Source organism: Mus caroli, unplaced genomic scaffold, assembly GCF_978045245.1.
Source record: "Mus caroli unplaced genomic scaffold, Mus_caroli_1 scaffold_17, whole genome shotgun sequence".
Lineage (NCBI taxonomy): Eukaryota > Metazoa > Chordata > Mammalia > Rodentia > Muridae > Mus > Mus caroli.
The window spans coordinates 10,129,580-10,155,005 of record NW_028227272.1 but is presented as its reverse complement, the minus strand read 5'-3'; the positions used below and the strand labels follow the sequence as shown (position 1 = coordinate 10,155,005).

Genomic DNA, 25,426 nt, shown 5'->3' with positions numbered 1-25,426 from the left:
GCCTCCTTTGCCCTTCTTCCTTAAGGTGAGGCGGGTCAGCCACTGCTCTCAATTCTTGTTCTGAGTTATCTGAACTTTGGACAATTAGGTAAATAGCTTAATAAGTACCAATTAGTTATTTAATTTATTCTTAAAAATTAATTTTTACTTATGAATACATGTGTGTGAACGTGTTGTGTGTAGGAACCCATGGAGGCCAGCAGAGGGTGTCTGATCCCAAGCTAGCATTACAGGTATTTGTGAATCCAAAATGGGTGGTAAGAACCAAATTCTAGCCCTCAGCAAGAGCAGAACGTGTTCTTATGTGTTGAACCATCTTTCCAGTCCCAATCTATTTAATTTTTTGTGGCTCTCTGTGTGTAAGGCAGAGATAGATGCAAATGTCTTCTTCAGAGCTAACTAGCCCTACGTTTTGGGATGGGGTCATCTTCCCCAATGGCTGACCATCAAGCCCCAAGGATCCACTTGTCCTCCCCTCTCCAACACCAGGATTATAGGCATTGTTATTGTGTTCTGGGGGGAACCAAGCTCAGGTCCTCAGGCTTGCCTGGCACACTGAGGGAGTCATCTCCCTACGTGATCATATTGACTCCTTAATAGGGCAAACAGCAAACCAACAGGCCTTCTGTTATGGACAGACTAGTGCTCACATAGATGAATTTTAATAACTTCCTCCACTGTTGTTTTGAGATGGCTTCTTGTTTTGTGTAGACTTGGCTGATTTAGAACTCAGTATGTGGACCAGGCTGCTTGGAACTTGGAGAACTCTGCCTATCTCTGCCTCTCGAGTCCTGGGATTAAATGTGTGTGCCATCATGTTAAGATTCTCTCTCATCTTTCTGAAAATACAGTAGGTGAAAGAATTAATGAACCATAAACTCAAAAGCTCAGTGTATCTGGGTATTTTGTCTGCATGTGTGTCTGTGTACTATGTGTGTGCAGTACTCATGGAGGCCACAAGAGGGCGATGGAGTCCTCCTAGGACTGGAGTTACAAACAGTTGTGATTCACCATGTGGTGCTGGGAATTGAACCTGAATCCCTGGGACGAGCAGTCATTGAACTGCTGAACCATCTCCTCAGCCCCAAAGTATTATCACTGGGAAAAACCTTATCTTTATCAGACTGAGCAAAAACTACATGTCTGATTTTTAAATACACATTTATTTTTTAATTCCCAAGTTTTCAGTTTAACATATTCTCAAAGACCAATATAGTTCGCAGCAGACTTTCACTTATTCATGTGGCCCACATGCAGATGGCAATGTCCTTCACTATGCCATGGACTCTGCTCAGGGCATCAGCGTCTGTCAGATGTGTTCAATACAGATGGAGAAATAGTAATTACTACTTCAAACTCTTGATTTCTTTCACCGTAGGACCTTGTGCATGCACACATACGTATACACATATGCACATAGGTGCGTATGTGATATGCCAGGATGATAGTTCACATTTGTATTGCAGTGCTCTGCCACTGGGCTGCAACTATCCCAGGAAGTTTCTGAAAAACTGATTCTTGCTTACTTGTAAAGGCACGTGAGCTGAGGCAGCCTTTTTTGTTTTTTTTTCCTTTTGGCTAACGTCTGGTTTAAAGACAACATACTGTAAATGATGGCTTACTTTATTATTTTGGTTTTTCGAGACAGGGTTTCTCTGTATAGCCCTGGCTGTCCTGGAACCCACTCTGTAGACCAGGCTGGCCTCGAACTCAGAAATCCGCCTGCCTCTGCCTCCCAAGTGCTGGGATTAAAGGCGTGCACCAGCACTGCCCGGCTGGCTTACTTTATTTTTAACTACAGTTTATTACTTTTGTGTATGCATGCTACCACAGCATGTATGTGGAGGTCAGAGAACAACTTGTGGGGGTTAGTTCTCTTCCATGGTGTGGATTCTGGGTATCAAACTCAGGTCACTAAGCTTGGCAGCAAGCACCTTTACCCATTGAGTAATATCTGTAGCCCTGATGTATGACGGACTCTGAATTTTAATAGAACAACCACCAGAGGGAGCCCAGGCTAAGTTATTGGAAAGTTCTCACTCCATGAGATTGGTGCATAGAACATGCTTTGCTGGCCCAGCTCTAATGTGTGAGACATCTTTCCTTTTTTCCAGGTGACAGCTATGGGGATCTAACATCATGCCATCCTCAGTGTGGAGCCAAAGGGCTTTCTTTCCTGTCTTATGTGGTTTAATGGCCTAGCTTGAGCAGGTTTGTTAGAACTGGATGTTTCTCAGTTTCCAAGACAACATCTGGCTTTAGAGGAAGGCTGCCCTAGGCCTGTGGTATGACACTGCTTCCCTTGGGCTTGTTTCCAGCCTTTGACCTACCTCCACTCTTTATGAGGATGTCAAAGAGGTCATCCATCTGCTGACTGTGCACACTGGAAACCTGCAGCCAAGGAGAACAGAGTTAGCCGCCTGCCTGCACCAGGGGTACTTCACCGAGGGGTCCACTGAGCCTTGGTTTTACTCTAACATTTGATAGTCTAGAAAACAGCCAAGTTGCTTGGGAAATGAAGATATTTAAGCCAAAACACCACAGCATGATAGGCCAACTAAGAGTTAAGGAAGAAGCCAGCGCTGTGACTTGCATGTGCCCTGCTTTTACTGAATGACACCTTGGGAGGTGTCTAATACTTTATTCAAAGAGTGTCTGAGTCAATCTGCATTCAGCAAGAATTGATATATCTCAGATGAGCACACTGTGCACATGTTTTTACCACTGAGGTTTATTTGGCATGTAAGTTACACATGTGGTGGTCTGAATAAAAATGATCTTCACTGGCTCACAGGGAGTGGCATTATTTGAAAAGACTAAGACCTGTGGCTTTGTTGGAGTAGGTGTGTTACTAAGGGTGAGTTTTAGGATTTCATAAGCTCAAGCCAGGCTCAGAGGCTCATTCTTTCTCTACTGCCTAGGGAACCAGAGGTAGAGCTCTTGGCTACTTCTCCAGTACCATGTCTGCCTTTGCTGCCTTGCTTCTGGCCATGATGATAATAGACTGACAAGTAGCCACAGAGTACGGGGCACGGGCTACACACAGGTCTGGCCACTTGCTGTGAGTTCTTGCTTGGATCCTCTGTGTCCTCCTGTCAGGTGTATTCCTCAGGTCCTCTGGGAGGCTATATGATCCTTTCTCACAAGGAAGTCCTCAGCTGTGAAAGGGAGCTTTGGAGAGGTAGGGTTTGGAGGAGTTTGTAACTGAGAGCCCTCACTCTGTTCAGTGGACCCAGGAGGGCTCCAAGGAGAGACACACACCTCGCCTGAGATCCCACCATCACTGTGGCTCCCAACAGTTGCTGTAGGCAAGTATTCAAGGCTTAGAGTCTTCATAGGCAATTGGAAACAGCTAGATAAAATATAAAGCTTCCAGCTGTCTTCTCTGTGTTTTCACAGAGAATTGGGCACAATCTGAGGAAGCCCTGAAATGTGCGGGGGTATGACTGTGACCACACTTACCTCTGGAAGGGCTGGCTGTGTGCTGCGTGTCTGCTTGATGGCTTCCTCATATCGAGGTGGATCTTTTGTCTTCGTGATTGGGGTTGCAAACAAAGAGTGCTGAACAACAAACTGCTGGGGTGGGGGTGGTGAGCTAGGCTGCCTCAAACAAGGGAGAAAGACTTGTTAGTTCCGGGCCAGCCATGTGTCCCTGCAGTGACTCAGCTGTGCTGTTCTATCCATAGTGGCTCAGAATCCCAAACACTGGGCAGCTGACAACTGTTGGCCGAGCAGGAATGTAAGTCACTGTCTGTTCATCCTGCAGAACCAGCACTGGTCACCAAACACTACAGGTGACAGCACAGCTGTAGGGCAGCTAGCACAACTGTAGGGCAGCAGACAGCACTGTAATGCTGTTGTCACTATGACTTACCTTACTGGCTAGGCTAGGTCCATTTTGCAGGGGTGCAAGTGGGGCACTTCTGGATTGAAGAGCAGGGTTAGAGGTCTTACTGACAAAGGGCTGCTGGTTCGTTGGGCCAGGCTGCCTCTGATACTGAAGAACTGTGTTTGGTGTCGAGTTTGTGAAGACCTGTGACCGTGAATTTAAGAAAACCCATGTTTTAGAGCAGAGGCTCACAACTCCACCTTCTAGGTTAGTGGGCCACAGGCTCTCTGCCGGGAGCATGGAGGCAATCATGGACAGTGGGAGACAAGAAGGCAGCTGCCAACAGGACTAGATCTGCAGACACTGGTGGAGTTTGGGTGCCATGTAGACAGTATCTTATGGGAGATGGCTAAAGCAGTTTTCCTTGCTCACTGAGGTGATCTGGTCCCCTTCCTGGATATAGGGTTCTGCCTCCCACCCACGTACATCATCTCTTTGGATATCTCAGGATGTTGCTCTCTCTGCCCCATCACTGATCCAGCTCAGAGGGTGGCCTGCATGGCTCTGTACTCAGTGCAGCCTTCTCTGTAGCTTGGACCCACAGAGTCACCTGCAGACCTCTTCCCTCAGCATTTTCCAGTTCATTAATCCTGCTCCTGGACTTCCTCTGCTGGGAGGGTGTCGCTCAAGCCCTCCCAGCAACATGGCTGTCACGTGGGCAGCAATCATACCTCACTCCTAAAGAACCACTTTTTGTGTCAGCAGGCCAAAGGGAGACCAGTGTCCACGGAGCTCCCAAGTGTTCCCTGCAGCTCCATGAAGAGGCATAGTGGGAACGACGTTTATAAACTAAGGGCTACATCCCTCAGATAGTACTGTGTCTTCCAGGGCTTGGCTTTATCACCAAAATGAGAAGTGCACTTTATATCACCAATGCCCTCCAATAAAGTAGCTTCTCCCTTATGTCACCATGGACAAATATGTCTTTCTTTTGTTAGATATATTTGTATGTGTATAGGTATTTTGTGTTGCATGTATATCTGTGTACCTGGTACATGCCTGGTGCCATGAAGATCAGAAATGGGTGTCAGATTCCCTTGGATAGCTGTAAATTGCCACGTGGATGCTGGGAATTGAATTTGGAAGAGTACTCTGTGCTCTTAATTACTTAGGCAACTCTCCAGCCCCAGTGTAAACATTTCTTACCATGAGAGTACGTGAGTGCACATGCCTCTCTCCAAATGCACTTACTGTTTGAGTCTCCTTCTATGTGGCAAATATCACTTTCTGGAAATAATGACTCCTAATTCCAGGACTCTGAGAAGTGAGAAACCTTAATTTATACTGTCTATCACTGTGGCCCGTCTTCCCTAGACTGAAGAAAGTTGAGCCTCCTTTAAACTTAGAGAACTACACTAAAGTGGCATTTGTGGTTTCTCAGCTTGGCCATGTATGACCGTTTTCCCTTTTCATTCATATCAATGCTGCTGTTCGTAAGCTGGACTCTGTTGTCTCAGCACCCGTGGTTCAGGATTACCTAAGCTTACAGAACACGGTGCCTAATTACCTGTTCAAGATCAAAGCTCAGCCTAAGACCCAGGATGAGATCATCTGTTTTGAGGCCTTAAGGTTACATCTTTTTCTCTTTTTTCCCCTTTTCTGAGAAAGAGTTTGACTATGTAGCTTACGCTGTCCTCAGCCTTCCCAGTGATGGTATGTGACACCTGACCTCCCAGCTCTTTCTCCATGATGTGGCACAGATTCTTATAGATGAAAACCTATGAAGTTCTAACTTGAGAGAGAAATCCCAGAAATAGCTTTTTTTTTTTTTTTTTTTTTTTTTTTTTTGGTTTTTCGAGACAGGGTTTCTCTGTGTAGCTCTGGCTGTCCTGGAGCTCACTTTGTAGACCAGGCTGGCCTCGAACTCAGAAATCCGCCTGCCTCTGCCTCCCGAGTGCTGGGATTAAAGGCGTGCGCCACCACGCCCGGCTCCAGAAATATCTTTTTTTAATCTTCAACTACCTTTCCCCATGGAACAACACATTTAATTAGAAAAGAAATATACCTCAAAATTCAATAAATCTACCCTACCAGAATTATAAAATCAAGCTCTGGGAACTTACTTGGAAAAGGCTTGGACTATTTAACCATCTTTCACACTAAAGAACTCCCCCAGTCCTAGACAAAATATCTGTGTTCTAATAGCTTTGGATCCAAGGTTTGTTCTGTGGCTGAGGATTACAGCCTTCCCAAAGAACACGCTTTTGGGACGATGCTCACTGACAGGGGAGAGGTGACAGGAAAGATTAGCACTGGTCTCTCTGTAAGCACCTCACCTTTCTGACTGGCTGAGGTTGGCCCAGCACGTGCTGTGGGAAGGCTTCCTGCTTCTGAGGCAGTGCTGAGGGCAGTGCTGAGGGCAGGGCTGCAGCTGGGACCTGAGTGGCAGCAGCTACATGAGGCTGAGCCTGGACTCTTCCTTGTGCTGGGGTCTAGGAAGAAAACAAATTAATCTTAGTGTCAAGAAGCACATCTGGAATTGAGTTTATAACACAGTGTAACCGTTTGCTTCGGGATACACAGCTAAGCTGACATGACACAATGGTTATAGTCACACACTTTGGTCCATCTGTATGCATCTGATCTTTAGCAATTTTTCCCTTTCTCTGTCACCCCTCTGTACTTCCCTGGAGATGGGGACTCGGGTTCAAAATTGTCTAGCTTCCTGAGAAACACAGTGCTTCAATATCTACAGTCACCGACCCAAACAACATGCTGGGACTTCTATCAACTTTCCCTGAGTGAGTTCGATGACAATCCTAAACCAGTGACAAATGTCAGACAGCTGTCTATTTAACCTCACTGTTCCTTAAGGTGGCTAAGATTTCACTTGAAAAGTTTTGAAAGCAGATAATGAAACAAGACAGCTCTACACATTATAGGTCTGTAACCCATGATACCCAACAACCTACAGAATTGCTTTTAAGCTTATAGTATACACAGTCTAGGAATAGCCAGAGATGCTGGGCATACAGCTGTATACAGGCCCAGTAGAAAACAGGTTTTCTTCTTGTATCAATGGCAACAAAGGATTTGGATCCACTGGCAACCTAACACACGTTTAGAGTAGGCTTCTAACTCATGCGTACTCTGCACACTGCTGCACACAAAGCAGGGCGTTGGATTGCTGTACACTTGTTGAGGGTGTTTGGGTACTGACTCCTGCCACGGGTACTGGGCAGATTAAAGCTGAAGCACTGGATCAATGGCTTGTTTTCCTTATGACCACATCTAGGTAAGGTCCGCCAGAAGTACACTATACAGCAACAGAGCCAATCTGCAGGTCTCTGCAGTCAGAACAACCCCACTTCATGTTTTCCTCAGCTGAAGCATTCTTATATAAATGGCACCTCCCAAGAACAGGCATGTGACTCCTGCCACCATCCCCAGCTAGAAGACATGGGATTACATTTCATATCTGTCCCCGGGCTCCTAGAAATGGAATGTCACTTGGAACCAGGGCAGAGAGTGAAGTGTTCAAGGCACACAGCCTACGATAATGCCATTAATCTTTAAATATGCATTTCTATGTCTGGGTGCCTTGTGCACATGTGTGCAGGTCCCCAAAGAAATCAGAGGGCATAGGATCTCCTGGAACTGAATTAGACAGCTGACCTGCCTGATGCGGTTGCTAGGAACTGAACCTGAGTCTGCTTTGAGAGCAGTGTGTGCTCTCAACAGCCCTGCAGGCGCATTCTGCATCCAAGAGAACAGGGAATAGAACAGGAGGCCACCCTGCTGGTTTTTATGATGTAAACACAGTGCTAGCCAGACCAACCCTTCCTCCTCTCCCCCACACCCACACCACGCCTTCCAAAACTGTAGCCCACAGTAGCTGCACAACAGCTCAGAGCTAGCTGCAGTATTTGCTATCAGGCAACACTGTGAAGCACACTTCATACCTGGAGTTGGAGGCTGCCTACTGGGAGTTGCACTGAAGTAACATTTGAGCCCTGGATGGACACGGGCAGCAGCAGCTGAGTTGTCTGTGTGGTCAGTAAGGCCTGAGGCTGAGCAACAAGGGCAGGTGGCTGTCCCTGGGAACTAAGGTAGAACTGCGAGACAACGTTCTGCTGCTCTGCTTGGGCCATGGGGACCTCTTGCTTGACGACCACAGTCTTTTTGGCAACTAGGGTCTGGCTACCTGTGGAGATGGGCTGGCCTACAGAGTGGCCAGGCACTGTGATGGGCTGCTGGGGGCTGGAGCAGTCAGGGAGTGAGGCTTCATCCTTGATGGAGGACCCAACACTGCCATGTTTCGGATCTGATGTATTAAAGGGATGTGGGGGGTCACTGGGCTGAGGGTCTGGTGGTCGCTGCTGCCCACGTTTTTCCACCTCAAGCTGCATCTTGAGGACCTCCACAAGCTTCTGTTCTTGTTCCAGTTTCCTCTTCAGTTCTTCAATCTGTCTCTCCTTCTCCTGAAGTTTGCGGTCCTTTTCAGCAGCATCCAGTTCTAGAGTTGACAGGGTGCTACTGGAAGGGCTCAGGCTGTCGTCATGGCTCACCACCCTCAGGGGAGATGAACACAAGAACTGGGAAGGTGACATCATAGTCATGATCTCTGTGAAGGTGTCTGTCATGTTTGTGTCATCGGTACTAAGACTGGACTGCTCAGAGGGTGATGGGGAGATGGGCAGAGGAGAATGGGCATTTTCAACATGGGGCACACTGCTGGGTGCAGGAAGTGCTAAGTCTGCCTTGAAAGTGGACACAGAGCTTGTTACAGCATTATGCAGTGTTGTGACTGGCAGTGCCACCGTGACCTCTGGGTTACTGGTGACAATGGCTGCTGATGACACTGCCACAATACTGCCAGTGGCAAGGTTACTACTGGTCACTTCCTGGTAGGGTTTCAGGCGTTCGATGAGGTCTGGTTTAGTTCCTGACACTGGCAGACCCCTCAGTTTGAGTTCTGTCTTCAGCTCTGACACCTGGAGGCAAAAGCAGATCAGGTGCTTGGTTTTCTGAGTCTCCCACACAAAAAACACCAGAACATACCTCCGTGGCCCACAGATGGATGGTGACACTCCCAATAGATGTCTGGACCTGACACATAAACAGACTTTCTCCATTTGTACACACTGGGATAACTTAAGTCTACAGAGGAGGCGCAGAAGCCTGTTAGCAGTAACTATAAAACAGGTGATATTGCAGTAATTACTGCAGAGAAGTGATCTCTTCTCTGGGTGCTCAAATAAGGCACATGGTCAGTAAATGAGAATTAGTATCAACTATTTGAAATTTAACACCTAGGGGAATAAAAGAAAAACACTTCCATAAACGGTGGCAGTGCACTGCTAAAGTTGTCCATCTATAGACAACTGGCACATGACAGGCAAACCTGGCCACCTGCTCATGTGCAAGGAAGGCACTCAGGGGTGAGGAGCTAGAGGTAGAGTTGTCACCTTTAAGTCATCCAAGCTGGAGGGCAGTGGTCCTGGCCTCCTCGCCGGCATGCTGCTGCTGCTGCTGCTGTTACTGCTGCTGCTGCTGTTCTTGTCAGTTCTTCAAGAAAAAAAGAAATCAGAGCTTACGTCAAGCTCGGTCTAGGTTCCAGTCTATAAGCAATCTGTCAGCTTACAAGGAGAATCAACTTCGGATACAGACAGGAAAACTTAGTATTGTGGAAATGTCAAATGCATCCTACTCCAGTCAAATCCCTAGAAGCTCCCTCTGTGTGTGGAGGACATTTAGAAGGTCACTCTGTGCTTTATGCAGAAAGGGCAAAGGGCTGGGATCGGCTCAGGTACCCTTGCAAGGAGAGCCGAGGCATATGCTGTCCGTTAGCAGCGACCATGGTCACAGCGGCGCCTTTCAGCACTTCCTGATGTGATGCAGTTAAGACTTAGAAATGAAGTTCTCCAAGGTCTGGGTGAAATGATGAGAGTCTTATGTCTCATCTTAGATTTGGAAGAACTCTATCTGTGCTCTTTGTTTTACTGCCATTCAATATTGTCCCCACAGGGAGCATTCCTGGGTATTTTCTGAATCAACCTTGCCATGAAGTTTGAGTAACAGCTATACTGTGCTTTCCCATTTCCACACGCTCATGTTTTAAGCATATGCTTCACAATATGGTTGACATTACCAGAGGATTTAGTCTTCATTGTGACATCTTCATCTTAGGAGAAGCAAACTGATAATCATCCCCTATAAGGAGCTATTATTTTATAGCAGCATCTTTTAGTGGGGTTCCTAAGAAGCTAGCCTGGCCTATAGGGCCAGTGGTGTCCAGTCTTACTGAACACCTTACTCAAAGAGTATTTTTCTAATGACAAGCTTTCTGTCTTTTTTTAGTCTCATCTCCAGGTGGGTAAGTGTTAAGTGAAAGATGGGGTTTTCTATTCAGAAAAAACATACTGGGATAAATATTTAAAAAAAATTTTCAGTCAATGAGTTGAGGGTACAAACTTGCCTGCTCTGGCCCTAAGGCCAGGTTTCAAGCTGTACAAATGCCATCCTTCTCTGGTCCTGGGCATGCAGACCATTCCCTGTATATCACGTCTGACCCATCCAGTCACTACCTCGTCATGGCCCCTCTGTCCCTGAACATTTCCAGGCTCCTTCACTATCAGCATCCAACTGTTGTCTTTAATGCTTCAGTCTTACCCAGTTCCCACTGCCTAAGACACTGCACTGTCTGCCACGTGGAACAGAGTCTACTGCAGACAGCTCTCCTTACTTACTCCTTTCACCTGCCTTAGGAACTGATTATGGTCCCTTGCTGCTGTTCTTTTTCCCTGTTTGGAAGAGCTTTCCATGTGGAACTTTCCACAAGCCTTCCCCTCATTCCTCCCTTTCTGCCCTTGCGCCTTCCCTGCAGGAGGGTATGCATCCTGAGGGTTTTCTCACAGCAGTTGATACTGATGGGTGCTGAATGGTTGTGAAAGGCTTAGAGACTAGATGGCAGGCCACAATGGCTGTGGGATTTTTACACTGTGTGGAAAGCCTGGTCCACAGCCAAGTGAGGGTGGTCCCTGAGCAGAGTACTTGGGCATACCCAACCTTCTGTAACTCGGGATCCTCCCAAAGCCGGATACAAGCCACACCAGGACAAATCCCTGAGCACAGCTTACTTGATGGGTGCAGGTAGGATGGTCTGGTAGTTGTAGTGCTGCTGCTGCTGTTGCTGCTGCTGCTGGCTCAGGATCTGCAGCTGTAGGAAGAGCTGCTGCTGCTGGAGCAGGCGGGCATAGTTGGAGTCCATCTGCGGCTCACTCTTCTCCCCTTTCTGGTTGGGTGGGATGTACTGGTGGTACTTAAGCTTCTTCACTCGGGGTTTCGGATCTTTGCATTTTTTGCTACGGTGTTTGTCGTTTGGATTCTTCGGATGGCTTTGCTGATTTTGGAGGAAATAATAAAAAGGAAAACATTTTAAGACATGTCAGAGTGACATGGACTGAATCTGCTTGTTGATCAGTGTTGAAAGTGCAAAGGAACTTTTATATATTTGACAGTGTAGGAAATGTCTGTTCCTGATATAACTATGTAGTACCCTTGCTTAAAGCAAGAGTTTCAAACTTACTGCTAATAAACCCATCTATCTATTCATGGGGGGGGGGGGGGGGTGTCAGTCCAGGAGAGTGAAACATACATGATAGCATGTCTTAGTGATTGACAAGGAAAACAGCAGAGTGTCTTAGACAGTCCTGCATGGCCTTGGCAAGGAATACATGAAATACATTTCAGGAACCACTGACCTGGCCTGCAATTCCAGCACTCAGAAGGAGGAACAGGAGGATCAGGAGTTTAAGGTCAGCCTTGGCTACAGAGTCTGAGGCTCTGTAGGTTACATAAGACCCTATCTCAAAACAAAGAACCACAAAGACAAATGCAGACTTAGTTTGATTTAAAGATTTTCATTCTACATGGCTCCCTTGGCTCAGCCAAGATGGTTGGTCTGGCACTGCTGATACAAATACCAGACATCTACTCTGGGCTTCCTGCATAGAGACACAAAGATACGCATGTATAGTATCTCCTACTAAGAAGCAGGTTGTATACTGCAAGTGTAATAAGGGAATGATTAATGTCACTATTATAGTGTGACATTAGAAATGCTTCCTTCTAGTGAGAATAAGACAGTTTTAAGGAAAATAATTCAAAATACTAAGTGTTGAGGTTTGGTCTGTTGCCATGTATTGTAATACTAAATTGTATATCAGCAGGCCTATGCCTACAGTGACTTCTCAAGTTTACATAAGTTTTTGTTGTACAAACATTGTTCTTTGATTTAAAACCATTGCTTAAGTGAGCTTGGCTACAGCTAATTACTGGAGGAATTTAGGTTTGGAGTGACCTGGTTGGGGGAGACAGCCTTGAGAAGAGGAGAAGGAAGTCGCCATGAGGGCAGATGGATGATGAGCACACGGCCAGGAGAAACAGCAGGTATCTGGGGTACACTGCTGGGGAGGTAGCCAGGCCAGCAGGTAGAAGAGTAGACTAGGGGTAACCACCCAGTAATTGTCAAGGGCAAATAAAGCAACCACAGTCTGAGTCTCATTTATCTGTAAGCTGGTGGGGATAAGATACTCTTGCCCTGTCTTATGGTTGACAAGGCAGCTTTTCCTGCATTGTTCTTTTCAGTTTCAAGATCATCAGACCATTCTCTGCCTTTTGGTATCCACACTACAACTTCATCTGAAAGAAAACCAATAAAAAACAGAGCAAGTTTGTTTGGCTATTCTGGTTTATTTTTGTTTTATCTTATTATTCTTTAGATGCCTGTTTCTAATGAGAGACAGAAAGAGTTTAGGGAGGAAAGATGGGGAGAATCTTGAGGAATTGGGAGAGGGGAAACTTTGATTGAAATATATCATTTGAAAAACATCTAGACCGGGGCAGCTGGGGCGCAGGGTCGGCTGACACTCGCCAGCTACCCACAACACCCGCCACAGGATCTTAAGACTTCTGGTGAGTGGAGCACAGCTTCTGCTCCAATCCAATTGCGCGCGGGACCTGAGACTGCATTAGTTAGGGAAGCAGAAACCGGCCTGAGTAGGGCCACAGGCCTCATCCGGCCGGATCAGCGCCGGGGTAGCTGGAGCGCAGGGTTGCCTGACACCCGCCAGCTACCCACGACCCCCGCCGCAGGATTTTGGGACTGCTGGTGAGTGGAACACAGCTTCTGCTCCAGTCCAATCACGCGGGACCTGAGACTGCTCTGGTTGGGGAGAGAGAAATCCGGCCTACATAGGGCCACAAGCCTCTTCCGGTCAGAAAAGCACCGGGGCAGCTGGGGCGCAGGGTCGGCTGACACTCGCCAGCTACCCACAACACCCGCCACAGGATCTTAAGACTTCTGGAGAGTGGAACACAGCTTCTGCTCCAATCCAATTGCGCGCGGGACCTGAGACTGCATTAGTTAGGGAAGCAGAAACTGGCCTGAGTAGGACCACAGGCCTCATCCGGCCGGATCAGCGCCGGGGTAGCTGGAGCGCAGGGTTGCCTGACACCCGCCAGCTACCCACGAGCCCCGCCGCAGGATTTTGGGACTGCTGGTGAGTGGAACACAGCTTCTGCTCCAGTCCAATCACGCGGGACCTGAGACTGCTCTGGTTGGGGAGAGAGAAATCCGGCCTACATAGGGCCACAAGCCTCTTCCGGTCAGAAAAGCACCGGGGCAACTGGGGCGCAGGGTCGGCTGACACTCGCCAGCTACCCACAACACCCACCACAAGATCTTAAGACTTCTGGTGAGTGGAACACAGCTTCTGCTCCAATCCAATTGCACGCGGGACCAGAGACTGCATTAGTTAGGGAAGCAGAAAACCGGCCTGAGTAGGACCACAGGCCTCTTCCGGCTGGACCAGCACCGGGGTACCGTCAGCTACCCACGACCCCCGCCGCAGGATTTTGAGACTGCTGGTGAGTGGAACACAGCTTCTGCTCCAATCTTTAAACAGTGACAACGATAACAACTAACCCCAGAGATTACCAGATGGCGAAAGGTAAACGTAATAATCTTACTAACAGAAACCAAGACCACTCACCATCATCAGAACCCAGCACCCCCACTTCGCCCAGTCCAGGGCACCCCACACACCGGAAAAGCTAGACACGGATCTAAAAGCATATCTCCTGATGATGGTAGAGGAGTTCAAGAAGGACTTTAATAACACACTTAAAGAAATACAGGAGAACAATGCTAAACAGGCAGAAGACACTAAAGAGGAAGCACAAAAATCCCTTAAAGAATTGCAGGAGAACACTGCTAAAGAGTTACAAATCCTTAAAGAAAAACAGGATAACATAATCAAACAGGTAGAAGTCCTTACAGAAAAACAGGAAAACACATCCAAACAGATGATGGAAATGAACAAAACCATACTAGACCTAAAAAGGGAAGTAGACACAATAAAGAAAACCCAAAATGAGGCAACACTGGAGATAGAAACCCTAGGAAAGAAATCTGGAACCATAGATACGAGCATCAGCAACAGAATACAAGAGATGGAAGAGAGAATCTCAGGTGCAGAAGATTCCATAGAGAACATCGGCACAACAATCAAGGAAAATGTAAAATGCAAAAAGATCCTAACTCAAAACATCCAAGAAATACAGGACACAATGAGAAGACCAAACCTACGGATAATAGGAGTGGATGAGAATGAAGATTTTCAACTCAAAGGACCAGCAAACATCTTCAACAAAATTATAGAAGAAAACTTCCCAAATCTAAAGAAAGAGATGCCCATGAACATACAAGAAGCCTACAGAACTCCAAATAGACTGGACCACAAAAGAAATACCTCCCGACACATAATAATCAGAACAACAAATGCTCTAAATAAAGATAGAATACTAAAAGCAGTAAGAGAAAAAGGCCAAGTAACATATAAAGGCAAGCCTATCAGAATTACACCAGATTTTTCACCAGAGACTATGAAAGCCAGAAGATCCTGGACGGATGTTATACAGACACTAAAAGAACACAAATTCCAGCCCAGGCTACTATACCCAGCCAAACTCTCAATTAACATAGATGGAGAAACCAAAGTATTCCACGACAAAACCAAATTCACACATTATCTCTCCACGAATCCAGCCCTTCAAAGGATAATAACAAAAAAAAACCAATACAAGGACAGGAACCACGCCCTAGAAACAACAAGAAGGTAATCCCTCAACAAACCTAAAAGAAGACAGCCAGAAGAACAAAATGCCAACTTTAACAACAAAAATAACAGGAAACAACAATTACTTTTCCTTAATATCTCTTAATATCAATGGACTCAACTCCCCGATAAAAAGACATAGACTAACAAACTGGCTACACAAACAAGACCCAACATTTTGCTGCTTACAGGAAACTCATCTCAGAGAAAAGGATAGACACTACCTCAGAATGAAAGGCTGGAAAACAATTTTCCAAGCAAATGGCATGAAGAAACAAGCTGGAGTAGCCATTCTAATATCTGATAAGATTGACTTCCAACCCAAAGTCATTAAAAAAGACAGGGAGGGACACTTCATACTCATCAAAGGTAAAATCCTCCAAGAGGAACTATCAATCCTGAATATCTATGCTCCAAATACAAAGGCAGCCACATTCATTAAAGAAACTTTAGTAAATCTCAAAGCACACATTGCACCTCATACAATAATAGTGGGAGACTTCAACACACCACTTTCACCAATGGACAGATCATGGAAACAGAAACTAAACAGGGACACAGAGAAACTAAGAGAAATTATGAATCAAATGGATCTGGCAGATATCTACAGAACATTCTATCCTAAAACAAAAGGATATACCTTCTTCTCAGCACCTCATGGTACCTTCTCCAAAATTGACCACATAATTGGTCACAAAACAGGCCTCAACAGATACAAAAATATTGAAATTGTCCCATGCATCCTATCAGATCACCATGGACTAAGGCTGATCTTCAATAACAAAATAAATAATAGAAAGCCAACCTTCACGTGGAAACTGAACAACACTCTTCTCAATGATACCTTGGTCAAGGAAGGAATAAAGAAAGAAATTAAGGACTTTTTAGAGTTCAATGAAAATGAAGCCACAACATACCCAAACTTATGGGACGCAATGAAAGCATTTCTTTTTTTTTTTTTGATTTTTAATATTTTTATTACATATTTTCCTCAATTACATTTCCAATGCTATCCCAAAAGTCCCCCATAGCGCCCCCCACTTCCCTACCCACCCATTCCCATTCTTTTGGCCCTGGCATTCCCCTATATTGGGGCATATAAAGTTTGCAAGTCCAATGGGCCTCTCTTTCCATTGATGGCCGACTAGGCCATCTTTCGATACATATGCAGCTAGAGACAAGAGCTCCGGGGTTCTGGTTAGTACATCATGTTGTTCCAAAATAGGGTTGCAGATCCCTTTAGCTCCTTGGGTACTTTCTCTAGCTTCTCCATTGGGAGCCCTGTGATACATCCAGTAGCTGACTGTGAACATCCACTCCTGTGTTTGCTAGGCCCCGGCATCGTCTCACAAGAGACAGCTATATTTGGGTCCTTTCAGCAAAATCTTGCTAGTGTATGTGAAAGCATTTCTAAGAGGAAAACTCATAGCTCTGAGTGCCTCCAAAAGGAAACTAGAGAGAGCACACATTAGCAGCTTGACAACACAACTAAAAGCACTAGAACAAAAGGAAGCAAATTCACCCAAGAGGAGTAGACGGCAGGAAATAATCAAACTCAGGGGTGAAATCAACCAAGTGGAAACAAGAAAAACTATTCAAAGAATCAACCAATCAAGGAGCTGGTTCTTTGAGAAAATCAACAAGATAGATAAACCCTTAGCCAGACTCACTAGAGGGCACAGGGAAAGCATCCTAATTAACAAAATCAGAAATGAAAAAGGAGACATAACAACAGATCCTGAAGACATCCAAAACACCATCAGATCCTTCTACCAAAGGCTATACTCAACAAAACTGGAGAACCTGGATGAAATGGAGAAGTTCCTAGACAGATACCAGGTACCAAAGTTGAATCAAGATCAGGTTAATGATCTAAACAGCCCTATATCCCCCAAAGAAATAGAAGCAGTCATTAATAGTCTCCCAACTAAAAAAAGCCCAGGACCAGATGGGTTTAGTGCAGAGTTCTATCAGACCTTCAAAGAAGATCTAATCCCAGTTCTTCACAAACTATTCCACAAAATAGAAACAGAAGGTACTCTACCCAACTCATTCTATGAAGCCACAATTACTCTGATACCTAAACCACAAAAAGACCCAACAAAGATAGAAAACTTCAGACCAATATCCCTTATGAATATTGATGCAAAAATCCTCAATAAAGTTCTTGCTAACCGAATCCAAGAACACATCAAAACAATCATCCATCCTGACCAAGTAGGTTTCATCCCAGGGATGCAGGGATGGTTCAATATACGGAAATCCATCAACGTAATCCAGTATATAAACAAACTCAAAGACAAAAACCACATGGTCATCTCGTTAGATGCGGAAAAAGCATTTGACAAGATCCAACACCCATTCATGATAAAAGTCTTGGAAAGATCAGGAATTCAAGGCCCATACCTAAACATGATAAAAGCAATCTACAGCAAACCAGTAGCCAACATCAAAGTAAATGGTGAGAAGCTTGAAGCAATCCCTCTAAAATCAGGGACTAGACAAGGCTGTCCACTTTCTCCATACCTATTCAACATTGTACTTGAAGTCCTAGCCAGAGCAATTCGACAACAAAAGGAGATCAAAGGGATACAAATTGGAAAAGATGAAGTAAAAATATCACTCTTTGCAGATGATATGATAGTATATATAAGTGACCCTAAAAATTCCACCAGAGAACTCCTAAGCCTGATCAACAGCTTTGGTGAAGTAGCTGGATATAAAATTAACTCAAACAAATCAATGGCCTTTCTCTACACAAAGAATAAACAGGCTGAGAAAGAAATTAGGGAAACAACACCCTTCTCAATAGTCACAAATAATATAAAATATCTTGGCGTGACTCTAACTAAGGAAGTGAAAGATCTGTATAATAAAAACTTCAAGTCTCTGAAGAAAGAAATTATAGAAGATCTCAGAAGATGGAAAGATCTCCCATGCTCATGGATTGGCAGGATCAACATTGTAAAAATGGCTATCTTGCCAAAAGCAATCTACAGATTCAATGCAATCCCCATCAAAATTCCAAATCAATTCTTCAACGAATTAGAAAGTGCAATCTGCAAATTCATCTGGAATAACAAAAAACCTAGGATAGCAAAAACTCTTCTCAAGGATAAAAGAACCTCTGGTGGAATCACCATGCCGGACCTAAAGCTCTACTACAGAGCAATTGTGATAAAAACTGCATGGTACTGGTATAGTGACAGACAAATAGACCAATGGAATAGAATTGAAGACCCAGAAATGAACCCACACACCTATGGTCACTTGATCTTCGACAAGGGAGCTAAAAACATCCAGTGGAAGAAAGACAGCATTTTCAACAAATGGTGCTGGCACAACTGGTTGTTAACATGTAGAAGAATGCGAATCGATCCATTCCTATCTCCTTGTACTAAGGTCAAGTCTAAGTGGATCAAGGAACTTCACATAAAACCAGAGACACTGAAACTTATAGAGGAGAAAGTGGGGAAAAGCCTTGAAGATATGGGCACAGGGGAAAAATTCCTGAATAGAACAGTAATGGCTTGTGCTGTAAGATCGAGAATTGACAAGTGGGACCTCATGAAACTACAAAGCTTCTGCAAGGCTAAAGACACCATCAATAAGACAAAAAAACCACCAACAGATTGGGAAAGGATCTTCACCTATCCTAAATCAGATAAGGGACTAATATCCAATATATATAAAGAACTCAAGAAGGTGGACTCCAGAAAGTCAAATAACCCCATTAAAAAATGGGGCTCAGAACTGAACAAAGAATTCTCACCTGAGGAATACCGAATGGCAGAGAAACACCTGAAAAAATGTTCAACATCCTTAATCATCAGGGAAATGCAAATCAAAACAACCCTGAGATTCCACCTCACACCAGTCAGAATGGCTAAGATCAAAAATTCAGGTGACAGCAGATGCTGGCGAGGATGTGGAGAAAGAGGAACACTCCTCCATTGTTGGTGGGATTGCAAGCTTGTACAACCACTCTGGAAATCAGTCTGGCGGTTCCTCAGAAAATTGGAGGATCCAGCAATACCTCTCCTGGGCATATATCCAGAAGATGTCCCAACCGGTAAAAAGGACACATGCTCCACTATGTTCATAGCAGCCCTATTTATAATAGCCAGAAGCTGGAAAGAACCCAGATGTCCCTCAACAGAGGAATGGATACAGAAATTATGGTACATTTACACAATGGAGTACTACTCAGCTATTAAAAAGAATGAATTTATGAAATTCCTAGCCAAATGGATGGACCTGGAGGGCATCATCTTGAGTGAAATAACACAATCACAAAAGAACTCACACAATATGTATTCACTGATAAGTGGATATTAGCCCAAAACTTAGGATACCCAAGATATAAGATACAATTTGATAAACGCATGAAACTCAAGAAGAATGAAGACCAAAGTGTGGACACTGTGCACCTTCTTAGAATTGGGAACAAAACACCCAGGGAAGGAGTTACAGAGACAAAGTTCGTAGCTGTGATGAAAGGATGGACCATTTAGAGACTGCCGTATCCAGGGATCCATCCCATAATCAGCTTCTAAACGCTGACACCATTGCATACACTAGCAAGATTTTGCTGAAAGGACCCAAATATAGCTGTCTCTTGTGAGACTATGCCGGGGCCTAGCAAACACAGAAGTGGATGTTCACAGTCAGCTATTGGATGTATCACAGGGCTCCCAATGGAGAAGCTAGAGAAAGTACCCAAGGAGCTAAAGGGATCTGCAACCCTATTTTGGAACAACATGATGTACTAACCAGAATCCCGGAGCTCTTGTCTCTAGCTGCATATGTATCGAAAGATGGCCTAGTCGGCCATCAATGGAAAGAGAGGCCCATTGGACTTGCAAACTTTATATGCCCCAATATAGGGGAATGCCAGGGCCAAAAGAATGGGAATGGGTGGGTAGGGAAGTGGGGGGCGCTATGGGGGACTTTTGGGATAGCATTGGAAATGTAATTGAGGAAAATATGTAATAAAAATATTAAAAATCAAAAAAAAAAAAGAAAAACATCTATTTTCAATAAAAGAAAGAAAAAACACAACAAGACAAAGAACAAAATGAAACAAAACAGCGGGCTGGCGAGGTGGCTCAGCTGTAGAAGTACTGGCTGCTCTTGCAGAACACCTGGGTTTTGGGGCACTCACATGGTGCACATATATACATAAAGATGAATACTCATACAAATAAAAAATAATGAAAAGCCCCAGACATAAGAGGACATCATTCCTAAGCTGCTTTAGTCACAGACAACTGACTAGATCTTCTGCATAAGCAACATATACATGCTCATTCCCAGAGCACGGAGCAGAGACTGAAGCTGTTAATGCACTGGGGCACATCCTTCCTGTTGAATGCCAGAGTAAAGTGTATGCTCGCTGGGAAGGTGCCTTCCTCTCCCTGCACAGACTACATGCCATGAGAGGATGGTTCTGTAGCATGACTTTTATAGCAGGGCTACAAACTGCTCATGGAACAGGCTGCTTGATTCACAAGAGCTCAGTGTGCATCTTTTCCATAAATCTGTGCTTGGGACATCACACAGTGCACTTGAAGCTGGTGGCTGTGGTGGGAGCAGGTACCCCGTAGAAACTGGCCAGGCTGTAACTTGCCTTTCAGCCTGCTCAGCTATTACACACCCTCCAGCACACCACTCAAGCCTCCCTGCAGGAGTCCTTGACGGACCCCCTCCCTCTGCCTGCCCTGGGACTACACAGTCATCCTTGGTGCTTCTTTCCAGAGTCAAAGCCCTTCCTAAAAGGAGACACTAGGGAAGCAGAGGAGGAGAGAGGTGACAAGGACAGTCTAGCATCCTGGCTCTTTTAGTGCCATTCAGAGATACAGCAACATCTGTTAGGAAGTGACTTTGTTGATATTCCTGGTTGCAGTACTAAGCTGGGGAAAGGTGTCCTGGAGTTAGATCCCCACTGCCTCAGAAAGCCTTGGTGGGAAGGTGGGAGAGAAGATGTTACTCATCTGAAAGGCATGCCTTTGCCCTATAACTGAGTGCTGCCTGACCATCAGGGCAGCAAAAGGCTGGAGTAGAACCTGGGAGACTGGACCTTTCTGGCCACGCCACTTCTTAACTTATTTGAGGATCAGTTTCTTCATGACTGCAAGGTTAGCTAACAGTAATATCCTACATAGTTCAAGAGCTCTGAGACACGTATGCTGCCAATTTTAGTAAGAGCTACCTATAAAATGATTAAATTATTCCTTGCTCTCCTACCATTTTATTATAGGACTTTAAGAACTTTTAAAATGTACTATATATTTAAGTCCCCCCCCACCCCCTTTGATATCTATTCTAACTGAATTATTTCAGCCAAGTGCACTGTGGGGAACAGTGCCATGAACTGGGCTTCTCTGAGATCATACCAAGTGCTTCTGGACAAAATGGCTAGCCCAAAACCTTTCCAGAGTCTCTGAGCAGCATATACCTGGATACCAGAGAGATTCTTCACTTTGTGCATAAATTATTCCCAAAGCTGGCTGTCATAAAAGACACCTATGTGAGGCTGTACCTCCAGTGCTGTGCTGAAGCAAGTCATCTGAGTGTGCTGAGTGGGCAGGGCTGCTGATGGAAGGATTCCTGAAGCATACCTCATAGCACACCACGTCATGCAAGCCAAGCTCTCTTATCATTTTTCTGTTACCATGAGGACAGGTCATGTGCTGACTCAGCCTATCAAGCACTACAGTTTAGTTTTCAAGGACTGCGTTAAAAGCATGTGGGAGGTCAAGGCACAAGATTCTGTTTAGTGTCCATAGGCTTGAGACAGAGCCACTGAGTGGAGTCCTGGGTACCCACCTTCACCAGCATTGGGCCAGATTTCGCTGAGGACACAGTGTTTGTAGGGAGGACGGGAGCTGTAGACCTTGTGGGAGGCTGGTCTGCAGTTAGAGGGGTTTTCAAGAATTCAGGAACTGCTGGGGACACTGAGGTAAACTGTTGGGAAAGGCAGAAAAAGACAAGGTCATGAGATCAGTGACTGTAAGAGGACTGGAATTACCAAATACTCTTTCCTGACTACCCAGTACAAAGTGGTCAGCCTCAAGCTACACTCACATAAACAACAGAAGTGGACTCAGCAGGTTGGTTTTATGTTTGTACACACCAGCATACACATATACATATATGCAGTAATGATAAAGCATAAGAGGCTCTCAATTTGAGAGTGGGGATGTTGGAGGGGCTCGAAGGAGGAAAGGGGGGGGTAAGTGACACAATTCTATAAATGCATAAAATCTTACAAATGTTAAAAATAAAAACAAGCCTACAAACATGAGACAAAGAAAAATATACTATTGTGCCTAGGATCCAAAGGACTTGCAGATTCCATCTTGACGAAGCACGGTATTTACCTGCTTACCTCTGTAGCAATGGACACCTGAGACTAAGGGAGGTTAGACTGATAGATGGCAGTGGTTTTAAGTTTTTTTTCCCCCTCAAAAATATGGTTAGAACCATCCTTATTTTTGGAAAAAAATGTCAAGACTCATAAAAATACCCAAAACAATATATGGCATTTTTCCTGATAGACAGGGTCTGGCCTCTCAGAGAATGGATGTGCTCTGTCCCCCTGCAGCTGGCAGCATCTCAGTGAAGACTTCTGTCACCCCCAGGGCCTTCACTGTGCTGCACACCTCAGACTTCTGCCTCGGAGCTGATGCTAACTGACCACATACATTGTGTCTTTCAAAAGAGCAGCTGAATAACATATTCCCAGAAGACTGTCTCATTGCAGCCTGGAGCTTCTCTTATAGATGCTGGGCTTTGTCCTCCCTAAGGAGCAGCAGCATGGAGCTGGGGTGAGGTGGAAGTCAGAAGAAGCCGCAGAAGGTCTCACTCCTCACTAGTACTTCACTTCACATGTGACAGTGTCACCATCATGTGTCAGTGCCATATGCTATGGCCTCGACTTCAGGAATAACAGCTCAAACTTGTCCTTTCAGTTCCTTGAACAACCCTCAAATACATTATAGCAACAATCAAAATCAGTTCTCTAGTGGAAATATTTAAAATAGCAAACTATTTTTCTCTTCCTTAAAATAAACAACCTGAAAACCTGGAGTACTATTAGCAACAACAACTCTGAAACCTGGTGTGAATAAGCAATAAACATTTGTTCAATTGATGAATGGCGCTGTTGCGGCTTGTCCTTAGCAGTCACCCTCAAGCCCAGCTGTGCCTGTGTGAGCACAAGTCTACAGCTCTCTCCTTAAGGCCAGCTCCTGCTATTCATTTCTGCTTATGATTATTAATGTTAAGTTACTGTAAGGAACTCTGTAAAGAAAGCTGTGGTCAGTTTCATTTCATCCAGAAATGGCTTCTAGGGACCTGTCCTGTGTTCTTCAATACTAAGATGTCTGGCTCCCTGACAAACCTGTGGCCAGCCAAGTAAAAGGTGGCACTTCCTTACGGGACGTGGCCTTATGTTAGTTATTATCTAGAAAGAAGTATCTCTGGGTGGTCTTACAGGGAGCAGTCTTTGACTCTTGTATAATTGGTATATGAAGTAGAAGCAAATGCTTAAATTTTGAATTACATATTTATGTTCATACATTCTGCCTTGTGTGCTGACCAGCACAGGCAGCCATGATATATTTGAGAGTAAAGTGTTAACAACTTGAAGGGTCATCAGAGCATGGGGATGCTCGTGAGGATGTCTTCTGACCTACATCCCTAGGCTGTGCCTCCTTTAGCCTCTAAAGCAGATGCAGTCTTCTCATTATCTCTACTTCAGTGTGACTGTTCTCCACTGAAATGCAGTGGCTGCTCTCTGTACCTAATGAGAAGATGTACAAGTTGACAGAAGAGATCCAGAGTGGCCCAGGCATTCTGTCAGGCTTTGTAGCATGTCTTCAGAAGGACCCAAAATATCCTCCCCAAATGACACCCAGATCATGTCTAGGTGTTAGGCTCCAATTAGGTAAACTCTCCAAAGAATCCAGGTGCCAGGGTTTTGAAATAACCATGTTCTGAAAGGGTTGAAAATATGCAGGTCACAAAGGACACTTTCTCTGCTCTGAGCAATATGACATCACCTTAGAAAGAATGCTAGGTGAATGTCTAATGACACCGAAACCCACAGTCATTTTGTGAATTTCTAACTTTAATGATACAGAATTATTTTCCTAAAGAATAAGCAGAAGTTGCAGACCTGACTTTCCATTCCACAGGGTGACTATTCCCACCACAGGGTATAGATCATGGTTGCTGGTATCTTCACTTTCATCCCAACACCATCAAAAAAATCACCAGGGGCTGGGGACTGGCTCAGCTGGGGTACTGCTTGCCATGTAAGCACAAGGACCTGAATTTGGAAACTGAGTATTCATGAAAAAAAAAAAAAAAAAAAGCAAGGTCTGACAGTATGCCTCGGTAAGCAAGCCTCGGTAATCCCAGTGCTGGGAAGGTAGAGGATACCCAGAGCTCCTCAGTTAGTCAGCCTTGTCAAGTAAGTGAGCTGCAGGTTCAATGAGTGACCTGATCTCAAAAAGTAAGGCCGAAGTGATTTGAGGAAGACCCTAATGTTAATCTCTAGCTTACACTCACAGACACATGCACACACACAAACACACACATGTGTGCGCAAACACTCACATGAACATATACAACACTTGACATCAACCTCTGGCTTCCACATACGTGTACATACACACCAACATGTACATACAACACATTATTCAAAGGGAAATGTCAGAAAAATATTAAATACTGGATATTTTGAAAATAAGTAAAAAAAGATACTTTTTAACCTTAAAGCTAACTTTTTTCTTATTAGAAATTGCTACAGGAAAGTTCTGCCACTGTGTTCTGAGAAGTGCTGAGTGCTGGAGTGAGTCAGCTCCCCAGTCCCTCACAGTGCAAGCTCTGGCTGCCTCTCCTGTACAATCTACACGAAGGCCCAAGTGTTGCTCTTTGGAAAGCTCTTCCTTTCTTATGTTGTAGCTTTTCAATCTCTAATAAATGTGCTTTTAATTCAGGATGCAGACCAGACCTTGCTGAAGATCACAGCATGCAAATAAACTCAAACTGTGACTGTTCTTTGACTACTGTTTATATATTTCAATTCCCACACAGATAAATAAGCAATGACTGAAATGGATACAAACCCAGACATGTTTTGTATGTTGAATATAGCATGTAAATTCTCATTTGGTGAAGTGTTTCACGTACAAGCTTTTATTTGTTTCTATAGTATAGACTTATAAGCTTAAGCCCTTGGTTTTGTTTTGAGAGAAGGAAATAGTGTTTACTGTCCTGTTTCAGGAACCTTCAACATTATTTTGTTTTACCCTCAGCAGCCTTGCATGACATACACTTCACTTTTAGACCAAGTAGCAGAACATGAGAAGTGCACAGAGACACCAGCACAAGCTGGTGGGTCCCAGGC

General features: G+C 44.7%; 1 protein-coding gene across 4 annotated transcripts in view; it reads right to left on the bottom strand.

Moving 5' to 3' along the window:
• The window catches only part of Mrtfb (myocardin related transcription factor B), a 167,245-nt gene that overhangs the window by 5,444 nt on the left and 136,375 nt on the right, over positions 1-25,426 (bottom strand). For all 4 annotated transcript variants that reach the window (XM_029470662.2, XM_021184572.3, XM_021184573.3 and 1 more), the window contains 8 exons: positions 21,838-21,975; positions 10,969-11,231; positions 9,298-9,397; positions 7,792-8,823; positions 6,166-6,321; positions 3,875-4,033; positions 3,463-3,600; positions 2,331-2,391 (listed from right to left, as the gene is read on the bottom strand). In XM_029470662.2, the coding sequence (XP_029326522.1) occupies positions 2,331-2,391; positions 3,463-3,600; positions 3,875-4,033; positions 6,166-6,321; positions 7,792-8,823; positions 9,298-9,397; positions 10,969-11,231; positions 21,838-21,975 (2,047 nt within the window). The remainder of the gene's footprint in view (positions 1-2,330; positions 2,392-3,462; positions 3,601-3,874; positions 4,034-6,165; positions 6,322-7,791; positions 8,824-9,297; positions 9,398-10,968; positions 11,232-21,837; positions 21,976-25,426) is intronic.